This window comes from Palaemon carinicauda, chromosome 44 (genome assembly GCF_036898095.1).
Source record: "Palaemon carinicauda isolate YSFRI2023 chromosome 44, ASM3689809v2, whole genome shotgun sequence".
NCBI classification, from domain to species: domain Eukaryota; kingdom Metazoa; phylum Arthropoda; class Malacostraca; order Decapoda; family Palaemonidae; genus Palaemon; species Palaemon carinicauda.
Genome location: NC_090768.1, coordinates 52276082 through 52287764, shown reverse-complemented (window position 1 = coordinate 52287764; position 11683 = coordinate 52276082). Strand labels below are relative to the sequence as shown.

Below are 11683 nucleotides of genomic sequence, written 5' to 3'. Positions count from 1 at the left end.
CCAAGACAACCTGCTATTGTTGCTGGTGATGTTTTACAGTATGTATAAGTCAATTTTTTTTAGTGAGGCAGATTTGCACCGACTCGCAGGGGTGCCCTTTTAGCTCGGGAAAGTTTCCTGATCGCTGATTGGTTGGATATCATAATTCTAACCAATCAGATAGCAGGATACTTTTCCGAGTTAAAAGGGCACCGTTGCGAGTCAGTGCAAATGCGCCTCATTAAAAAAAATTGAGTGTAGTGTGGGCATTCTTGCTCCACGTTGGTCGACTTTAGCAACACCCTCCTCTCCCCCCCAAAAAAAATATCCTCATCATTGTCATCAATCAGCTGTTTAGATTTTTCAACTTTAGTAATAGATTGGTGGTTTTGGCATTAGCGTTCTTACCGCTAAATTTTCCTCATTCTCAAGAATACTAATTGTACCCTATGCAAGATTATTATCTTTTTAAATAAGTTTTGATTTTATGGATTTGTTTTGGCAGCAGTTTTCTTACCGCTGAATTTTCCTCATTATTCTCAAGAATTCTTATCGTATCCTATGCAAGATTATTATCTTTTTAAATAAGTTTTAACTTTATGGATTTGTTTTGGCACCAGTATTCTTACCGCAAAATTTTCCTTATTATTCTCAAGAATACTTATTGTATCCTATGCAAGATTTTTCTCTTTTTAAATAAGTTTTTTAACTATGGATTGGTCTTGGCTGAAGTGTTCTTACCGCTGAAATTTCGTAATTATTCTCAAGAATACACTGTTAAAAATTTGCTATAAAAACTATAAAAATCGGGGGATAAATGTTGCCTGCTATTTACCGTTTTAGAAACGGATATATTGGCGCTAAATAGGGATATTACGGTCACCAATCCGTAAAAAATTATAGAGTAGGGTAAAAAATTACGGTCGCCTGTATTTTACTGAAATACGGCTGAGAACAGTATATTTTGGCGGAGAATTTCCGGGTAAAATAACCGTTTTTTTTTTTAACAGTACTTATTGTTGGGAGTTTTTTCAATTTTTAAACAAGTTTTAACTTTATGAATTGGTGATGGAAGCAGTTTTTTTGCCGATATATTAGATATTCCCAAGAATCCTTATTGTATCGTATGCAAGTATTTTTTTTTTTCAAATAAGTTTAACTTCAAGAATTGGTTTTGGCAGCAGTTTTATTACCGCTAAAATTTCGTTAATACTCTCAAGACTACTTATTGTATCCTATGCAAGTTTTTTCTCCTTTTAAATAAGTTTTAACTTAATTAATTAGTTTTGGCAGCAGTGTTCTTGCCGATAAACTTGCTATTTTCAAGAATCCCTATTGTAAGGTATGCAAGTTTTTTCCTTTTTCAAACAAGTCCTTTAATCCGAATGGGCTCAACTCGGTTTACGGAAGGCACGTGTCCTTGTATTTGCTCCGTCCAATGTTAAAAGCCCCGTCAGTGTCTGAAGGTTCCTCTTCAAGGGAGTCTGTGATTCATTGCCTGTTGTTGTGGCCTGATTGGTAACGTCTCTGCCTGGTGTTTGCCAGACTGGGGTTTGAGTCCCGCTCAGACTCGTTAGTGCATTTAGTGTCTGCAACCTTACCATCCTTGTGAGCTAAGGTTGGCGAGATTTGGGGGAGCCTATAGATCTATCTGTTGAGTCATCAGCAGCCATTTCCTGACCCTCCCTGGTCCTTTCCTCACTGGGGTATCTTTTTTTCATGTTTGAGCCCTTGGGCTTAAATCATCCTACTTTTCCAGTTAGGGTTGTAGCTTAGCTAGTGATTATGATAATAATAATAATAATTAATAATAATAATAATGATAATAATATCTTCATTAGAATATAATAAATGAAAAGATAGGTCAATTTCTATAAATAAACAAAGAGGGAAATTACTTGAACTTCCAAATATGCTATGATGATTAACCATATTTTTTTATCTTATTTAGTAATATTTGCATCTTGTTTGATTAAAAAAAAAGAGAGAAAAAGATAGTTATGTATTTTATTGCCCGCTCACTTTCATCTCCACTCAATGATCCCCCACTACAAAGAACTGATTGTTCCCCTTCAATTCAGACACTATGCTCCAAGGGCTTAATGTTATCAGTTTCTTGCTGTAACTCCACGCGATTAGATAAGATTTCTCGCGGTACTAGATCTAATCAATACGTTTTTATAGATGCCCTTCAGACATAGCATCGCCTCTTCTTCCATTTTTATGCCCTGAAACAACATTCTTATTGTTTTTTTTTTTCTCTGAAACAACGTTCCTCTTCTATTTGTATGGCCTGAAACTATGTTTTGAAACAACGTTCCTCTTCTGTTTTTATGTCCTGAAACAACGTTCCTCTTCTGTTTTTATGTCCTGAAACAACGTTCCTCTTCTGTTTTTATGTCCTGAAGCAAAGTTCCTCTTCTATTTGTATGGCCTGAAACTAGGTCTTGTAACAACGTTCCTCTTCTGTTTTTATATCCTGAAACAACGTTCCTCTTCTATTTTTATGTCCTGAAACAACGTTCCTCTTCTGCTTTTATGTCTTGAAACAATGTTCCTCTTCTATTTTTGTCCTGAAACAACGTTCCTCTTCTATTTGTATGTCCTGAAACTAGGTCTTGAAACAACGTTCCTCTATTTTTATGTCCTGAAACAACGTTCTTCTATTTTTATGTCCTGAAACAACGTTCTTCTATTTTCATGTCCTGAAACAACGTTCCTCGTCTATTTTTATGTCCTGAAACAACGTTTTTATTCTGATTTTATGTCAGGAAACAACGTTCTTCTATTTGTATGTCCTGAAACAACGTTCCTCTTCTACTATTATGTCCTGAAACAACGTTTCTCTTCTATTTTTATGTCCTGAAACAACGTTCATCTATTTTTAAGTCTCGAAGAAACTCTTCTATATTTTTATGTCCTGAAACAACGTTCCTCATCTATTTTTATGTCCTGAAACAGCGTTCTTCTATTTGTATGTCCTGAAACAACGTTCCTCTTCTATTTTTATGTCCTGAAACAACGTTCCCCTTCTATATTTATGTCCTGAAACAACGTTCCCCGTCTATTTTTATGTCCTGAAACAACGTTCCTCATCTACTTTTTTGTCCTGAAACAACGTTCATCTATTTTTAAGTCTTGAAAAAACACTCTTCTATATTTACGTCCTGAAACAACGTTCAGTTGACATTTTTACCCTGAAGGCTGTTTACCAATTGTTGCTGTACATACCTCAATGCAAAGTAAAATATGTTGCAACAATCATATGTACGGCATTTCCGTTCGCCCAGTGGAAATGACTTATATGCGAGAAGAATAACAATGAAGAGAAGGGATAGAAAAAAAGACAATTAGCATGATGACTAAACAAACCCATTTTTCTTCTTTTTTTTCCTTTTTTGTTTTGCCTTTCTTTTTGTCTCCCCCTCGCTAATGAGGAAGAGTTGCATTGTAGTGCTAAATAGAAGTGAAGCAAAGGCTTGTTTTGTTTGCCTTTTAGTGTTTATAATGACACTAGAGTCAAGGCTTTAAATATAGATCTTCTTTATCTATCTATTTCTATATTAGGGGAAAGAATATAGATTTATAAGTTATATAAAGTTATTGTAGTTGTTGATTGTTCATTGAACTGACTTGAACGGCATTTTATAGAGATGAGCTGTTGCTACCCAATCGTGTTTGTTTGGCTACAGCTTATCACAGCTGACATTATTCTGTTGGAGGAAGTCTCTCTCTCTCTCTCTCTCTCTCTCTCTCTCTCTCTGAGTGAAGGTCAGCTCTTAAGAAGCGTCCCTTTTTGCGCTGCCTTCGTCGTTAAAATCATCGTCGCTAAGGCCTTGGTAACTTCTCACCACTGTTTGCATGATTGTGCTGAGCGGACCTCTCTCCGTTTTTTCATGGTTACTCCATCCCTGTATCCTTCCTAGCCAGGTCGTTCCTTCGTCACCGCCTCTACTGCCTGGCCCACTGGCTTGATTCTACTCGTCCCTTTTCCTGTTTCTTGTTTTTTCATTTATTATAATTACAATAGAATAATTATTATTATTATCATTATTGTTATTATTATTATTACTACTACTACTACTACTACTACTACTACTACTACTACTACTACTACTACTACTACTACTACCCTAATTGGCAAAGCAACATGGTATATGCCCAAGTGCTCCATCAGGGGAAAAATAGCCTAGTGGGGAAAGGAAACGAGGAAATAAATAAACTACCAAAGAAGTAATGAACAAAATAATATATGTTAAGAACAGTAACAACATTAAAATACATATTTCATATGTAAACTATAAGAAAACAGGAGGGAGGGAAATAACATATCGATTTTAGTCATGTTTCCATTAAAATCGGCTCCTCGATTGAACTTACAATCTCAATAGAGTCTTTGTAAGTGATATCATTGAGACTTCTTCATATACCGACCAGTTCTCAATGGTCTTTTGCACTTGTGGCCCTGTGTTTTCAAATGGAAATATATAGACATTTAAATATTCTATATTCCGGTCTTCAGTGTCTTGTTACAGTGATTATTTGTATTAATTGGTATTTTAATTAGGGTTCAGCACATGTTGATTATGTCGCATGAGTGTTATTTATTATATTCTCAGTATAAATAAATATTTTAGTTTAGTTTAGTTTCTTGCTAGCGAGAGTTTTTTATTTTCATGTTTGTTTAGTTTCATTTTATGCTTCTCTTTTTTTTAAATTAGTGTTTTGTTCATGTTTCAAACTAGTATTATCAGCATATTTAATATAATTTTTGCATGGTTGTCCAAGCATGTCTGTTTTTCTGTCACTGTAGTGTTTGTTTGTGAATATTTTGCCATGGCTCATAGTTCATTTGTGTCTTTATCTTTTGTATTTCCAGCCGGTCATATTTTACACATTTAAGCCAAATTTCATATGATTTAGATCCCAGAAAGGTTTTTGAATCTTATAATTTTTTTTGAGATTATGACCAGTGGTTTTTACAATGACATTATTTCTTCCATGTGCCTTTAACGATGCCTTGTGGTCCAAATAGTTTTTTTTTGCAATAACGTTGCTGCTATAAAATCCACATTTGCTATCTGCCTTATATATAAACTGCTTATTTTTAATATGTGTAGATCGGCCATGACAACCTTGGTAGGCCCTTACCAACGCCACCTTTAAATGGTCATTCATGGTCAGTGTGTGCAACTATTCAATCCTGTGACAATCTTCCTCCATTCCCATCTGTGTTCTTCCCAGTTGAAGTATGAGAGGAAAAAGAGCCTTTGGTGGGGGGGGGGGGGGGTGTTCATTCTCAGTCATTTCTTCAAAAAAGTAGGAACGGGAGGTTATTTCAGTTATGGGATAGAAAAAGGAGGAAGGGCCCCTGTTGTAGAAGATATTTTTTGGAAAAAGGCCCTGTTGTAGATATATTTTGGAAAGGGGCCCTGTTGTAGAAGATATTTTTTTTTGAAAGAGGCCCTGTTGTAGATATATTTTTAAAGAGGCCCTGTTGTGCATATTTTTTGGAAAGGGCCCCTATTGTAGAAGATATTTTTTGGAATGAGGCTCTGTTGTAGAAGATATCTATTTGAAAGGGGCCCTGTGGTAGGAGATATTTTTTGAAAAGGGTCCCTCTTGTAGAAGATTTTTTTTTTTGGGGGGAAGGGCCCTGTTGTTGAAGATTTTTTTGGAAATGGGCTCTGGTGTAAAAGATATATTTTTGAAAGGGTCCCTGTTGTAGAAGATATTTTTTAGAAAGGGGTCCTGTTGTAGATGATATTTTTTTGGGAAGGGGGCCCTTTTGTAGAAGATAGTTTTTGGAGAGGGTCCCTGTTGTAGATTTTTTGGAAAGTGTCCCTGTTGTAGAATTTTTTTTCTGGAAAAGATCCCTGTTGTAGAAGATTTATTTTGGAAAGGGGCTCTGTTGTAGAAGATATTTTTTTGGGGAAAGAGGCCCAGTTGTAGAAGACAATTTTTGACATAGTCCTCTTTATAAAAAGGACTTCAAAAGAGCCTTTCTCTCTCTCGCAACGGTAGGTTCCTGTCATTCCCATTGTCACCATCACCACCACCACCACCATCATCATTATCGTCTCTTCTTCACGTACATCATCATTCTCTTGACGTATGCTAGTTATTCTTTTTCTAATCCCTTGCTTTATGACCCATTGTGGCTTCTCATTCTTCTTCTTTCCTCCTTTTCTCTTTATCTCAACTCTTGGCCTAATTCCAAAAGCTGTGAATGAGTAGTTCTACGCCGCAGTGCCTGACCTGACCTGACCTCCCCCCCCCCCAAAGCTCATCGCCACCCTAACCCTTGACCCCTTTCGACAAATCAGCTGAGGTCGAAGCACTGTCCCTTATAGGGGACGCGTCGCCTGGTAGCCAACACCGAATAATGAAATATTTTCATATATAGATGTTTTTTTTCTGCCACCTGCATTTTCCTGTGATTAGTTTAATAGATCAGTTTGTTAGCGAATGGAAGTTTTATCTGAGAGTTTCAATTAGTTTTTTTTTAACATATAGGTGATTGTAGGTTCTTAATTATCTTTGCTATGGTGCTGATCGTAGTGTTGGGTGCCGGGTGGTGCTTGGAAAGTGGTGGCGGTGGTGGTGGGGTGTGATTGTGAGTGACTGAGTTTTTTTTTTTTTAGTCTGTATGGAAGATTATATATATACTTTTTTCTTTTTGTGTGTGAATTGTCATGTAGGTGCCTCTTAGAGTTTTTATCATAGTAGTAGTGGTAATAGTTTTTATTTTTTATTTTTTGGTTGAATTTGGATTAGAATTAAGCAGTAGATAGAGGATTAGTGTTAGAAGTAGCTGTAGTAGTAGTAGTTGTTGTGATAGCAGCAGTTATGTTAGTAGTAGTAGTAGTAAGTAGTAGTATTAGTAGTAGTAATAGTAGTGGGCCGGCCGGTGTGGTTCATCATGTGACGTCGTTCCTTCCTCTCTCTCTTGCAGACCCTACTACCCGGAGAGTGCCTCCTGCCAAAATCACGTGACACACCACTCCAGCCAGCCACAGCCAGCTTGCTTCTTGAATTCCTCCTCCACACCTGTGCCAGCCACACCACCACCACCACCACCTTTTGACCATATATATAAATTCTACCCACACGCTCTCGCTTATATAAATATATATATATTTACTTATATATATATATATAGATATACAAAAAAAACAAAAAACCGTCCTGGACAATCGTGGTTTGCTTTTATTCCCGAGGCTTTATTGCTGTGTGTGTGGGCTTAATATCTCTTTATATATATATATATGTCGGTGTAGAGGGTAATGTGGTTAGCTAAGTGACGAGCTGAAAGTTTAAATATACATGATTTTATATATATAAATAAGTATAAAGAGTAAGAAAATAATAGAAAAGAAAATAAGAAAGAAAATAAAAGATAGAAAACCAAAGAAAATCAAAGCGAAAGAGTGCGTGTGTGTGCGCCCGGGAACCTGACAGCTTCAGTCGGTACCTTTTTTAAACGTTAAATAAAAGAGAAAAATTCCCCCAAAACCTGCCATCAACCTCCTACTTGCCCTACTACTTCTTTGATTACCACACAGCACTTGACTGGACTGCTGTGGTGCCGCTACTACTACTACTACTACCACTACTACTACTACTACTACTATCTGTGCTGCCACCGCTGCTGCCGCTGCCCTTCCTGCCCTCCTCCTCTCGCTTGTCCCCCTCTTGGTATCAAGAGCTTTTGTTGGAGGTGACAGAGAGACTCCATAAGGAGTCTCATCAACCGGCCAGCTGGATCCTACGGTCGGAGCCGCGCACAGCGCTCCCTATAGCACCCCTATGGTCAGTGGGGTGCCAAACATGGCAATGGTCAATGTGAATAATTTCCTCAACGTCAAGGACTCGCGTTGGCTTCAGCTCGAGGTGTGTCGAGAGTTCCAGAGGAACAAGTGTACACGCCCCGACACCGAGTGCAAGTTTGCCCATCCGCCGCCCAACGTCGAAGTCCAAAATGGACGCGTCACTGCTTGTTATGACTCCATTAAGGTAAGTCTGAACCTCTTCTTTTTTTCCTTTTTTTTCAGGATTTGATTTGTTGCATAGGAGGTCGTCCATTGAATTGTATATTCTTCATGTTGAATATCTTGATATGTAACCTTTCTTCAAAATTGTAGGTTTTTGGTTTGGTTAGACATTTCATAAGAGAATAGTTAAATTTTAACTTTATTTGCGAATGTGAAATTTACTTCAATATTGTAGCTTTTTGGTTTGGTTAGACCTATCATAAGAGAATAGTTATATTTTAGCTTTATTTGCAAAAGTGAAATTTTCTTCAAAATTGTAGGGTTTTTAATTAGACATTTCATAAGAGAATGATTAAATTTTAACATTATTTGCATTGTGAAGTCTCCACAAAATTGTAGGTATTTAGTCAAATACTGCATAGGAGATTTATTAAATTTTAACATTAATCGCCTTACTTTAGTAATTTTTGGCTGTTAATTTATATAATTTTGAGTTATCAATTTAAGAATTATAAGGAATTGCCGCTATTGACAAAGAATATTACATATTTTTTTTTGTTTTTTTTATTATTATTTTATATATATATATATATATATATATATATATATATAGAGAGAGAGAGAGAGAGAGAGAGAGAGAGAGAGAGAGAGAGAGAGAGAGAGAGAGAGAGAGAGAGAGAGAGAACCGAAATTAACATTCAGTCGTCATTGCATGAAATGTGATCTGTGAATCGTTGTTGATTACTAATTTTTTTTTCTTTATTTTTTTTTCATTTCAAAATAGGGGTTTTAGAGTGATCCTTGAATTGAAAGTAATCTAAAGATTGTTGGGGGCAGTATGATACATTGTGTGTACATGAAAAGCTATTACCTTCGCCAACGAAGTTGGAAGGATGTTAAATTTTACCCCCTGTTTGTGTGTGTGTTTGTTTGTGAACAGCTTCGTGGTCACAATTTTAATCGTAGAGTAATGAAACTTGCAGGGATTAAATGTTATGTGAAAAGCTTGAAATTATTAAATTGACTAACTGCATTTTGATTTATAAATTATGCATTTCAATTCAGATTAAAGAAGTAGGTTTTTACTTATGTCACTTACTGCTTTTTGAATATAATGAAATTCACGAATTATATAACTAAAGTCATTGCGTATGTTGTTAATGAAATAGAGATTTTTTTTCATTTGCATTATATGTGCAATTAATGGTTTTGAATACTTGATATAGAATAACGTTAGGTTCCCTGTATTTCTATGATTAATTTCATCGGAAAATACATGTTCGCGTTTTCTGCTGATAGAAAAGTAACTGATATGTCTTGAATGATAATATAATTACATTCGAAATATAATTTGATACGAAACTAGAGGGGAACTTGGTCGAGCGCAGACCTCCGCTGTGGCAGCTTATTGCTCGACCGTGACCTTGACATTTGACCTTGACCTTCCAAAATTTATTCATTTATAGCTCTTTGCATATCAGTTAAACCCTGCAAGTTTCTTTACCATTTTTGTGTGCAGGTAGCTGTTCACAAACAAACACACAAACGGGATAAAACATAACCACCTTCCAACCTCTTTGGCGGAGTTAATAAATAAGGAATAGATTACTTTCCTTTCTAAATTACTTCTTAAATCAATCCTATATTTAAGTGTAAGTCTGCGAAACAAAACATATAATTTAGATTAAATTTGCGAGACTATTTTGCAACATATTTCTGGATTACAGGGAAATCGGGGCATAGCTTTCGCGCACATTTATTTCCATTTTTTAATTGCCGAAGATTAGTGCTAATGCATTTGACGTTGGAAGGGGAGAGAGAGTTGGATATCATTTCAGATTCACGTGTTATCACCCAGCTGTTAATTTCCATTTCATTAAAAAGAAAGAAAATTAAAACTGCGTATTTTTGCTCGATATTTATGCATTTGCATTTACATATCTGTTTTGTATATGCGCACAAATAGTTTTTTTTAATAGTGTTTTTTATGTGCGTACAAATAGTTTTTTTTTTTTTTAAATAGTGTTTTGTATATGCGCACAAATAGTTTTTTTTTCCTAAATGGTGTTTTGTTTATGCGCACAAATAGTTTTTTTTTTTTTTTTTCTAAATGGCGTTTTGTATATGCGCACAAATAGTTTATTTTTTATAGTGTTTTGTATGTGCGAACAAATAGTTTTTTTTTTTAAATAGTGTTTTGTATATGCGCACAAATAGTTTGATTTTAAAAGTGTTTTTTATGTCCGCACAAATAGTTTTTTAAACGGTATTTTGTTTGTGGGCGCAAATAGATTTTTTAAGTATTTAGTATTTGCGCACCAATAGTTTTTTCAATAGTGTTTTGTATGGCTGCTCAGATAGTTATTTGAATTTGCGCACATATAGTGTTTTTGAATAGTGTTTTATATGTGCGCACAAATAGTGGTATCTTAAAAGTGCTTTGTATAGGCGCAAATAGATTTTTTAAATGGTATTTTTTTTATGTGCGCACAAATAGTATTTTAATGTTTTGTATATTCTCATAAGTATTTGTTTTAAATAGCATTTTATATGCGCTCACAAATAGTTTTTTAAAAAAAATTTTGCCAAATGAGGTTAATATATTGTTGTTGCAATACGTGTAAAATATTTTATTAATATCTTTTATTGTTGTTTTATATATATATATATATATATATATATATATATATATATATATATATATATATATACAGTATGTATGTATATATATATGTATATATATATATATATATATATATATATATATATATTCTTTTTCTTTTACTTTTTTTCTTTTGCGGGGGAGCTGTTGCCAAATAATGGATTATTTTATTGCTGGATCTAAATCTATAAAATAGTTTCTTGCCTGATTGACTAACTAGGGTCGCGTTTGCTAGCACCGTGGATCTCGCCTGGATTACTGGCCACCAGCTCATCCAACTTTGATGAATATGTAATAATAATAATAATAATGAAAATCTCGCTTTAGTCTCGCACATTCTTCAGAAAAGCTGTAATTTTAATCGGAAATTCTCTGTAAAAATATACAGTTCTCAGCTGTATTTTAGTAAAATACAGATGACCGTAATTTTTATCCTACTTTTGTTATTTTTTATGGGTTGGTGACCGTAATATCACTTCTTTGCGTCAATATATCCGTTTTTAAAACGGTAAATGCCTGGCAACATTTGTTCTTTGATTTTTACTGTTTTAAGGCAAATTTTTAACAGTGCATAATGATCTTCATAAAGAGACGATTACACGTGAAATATTATTATTTTAGCTGTGTCGCAATTACATGCCAGGGTTACTGTTATCATTCTAACTAAAGTAATGACCCTTGTTTTAACTCTTAAAAAATATGCCTCAACGAGAAAAAGAATTAAGCTTATGGTACATTCCCCAGAATTTTATTTCAAACTATTGAACAAACCACTCATGAGTCTTTTTATAGTTTATTGATGACATATTTGTTTTTGATGTTGTTAATAGTTTATATATGACATGTCTGTTTTGACGTTGTTACTTATTTTAGAATGATATATTGTTGATTTGTTCTCTTCATTTATTTATTTCCGTATTTCCTTTCCCCACTGGGCTATTTTTCCCTGTTGGAGCCCCTGGGCTTATAGCATCTTGCTTTTCCAACTAGGGTTGTAGCTTGGATAGTAATAATAATAATAATAATGATAATGAAGACATACGGACGT

General features: G+C 34.8%; 1 protein-coding gene across 1 annotated transcript in view; it reads left to right on the top strand.

Annotated features, from left to right (window-relative positions):
* Window positions 1-11683, top strand: part of LOC137634106 (muscleblind-like protein 1) — a 169194-nt gene that overhangs the window by 15707 nt on the left and 141804 nt on the right. The window contains 1 exon segment of the mRNA XM_068366329.1: window positions 6935-7995. Coding sequence (XP_068222430.1) covers window positions 7789-7995 — 207 coding nt within the window. The 5' untranslated portion in view covers window positions 6935-7788.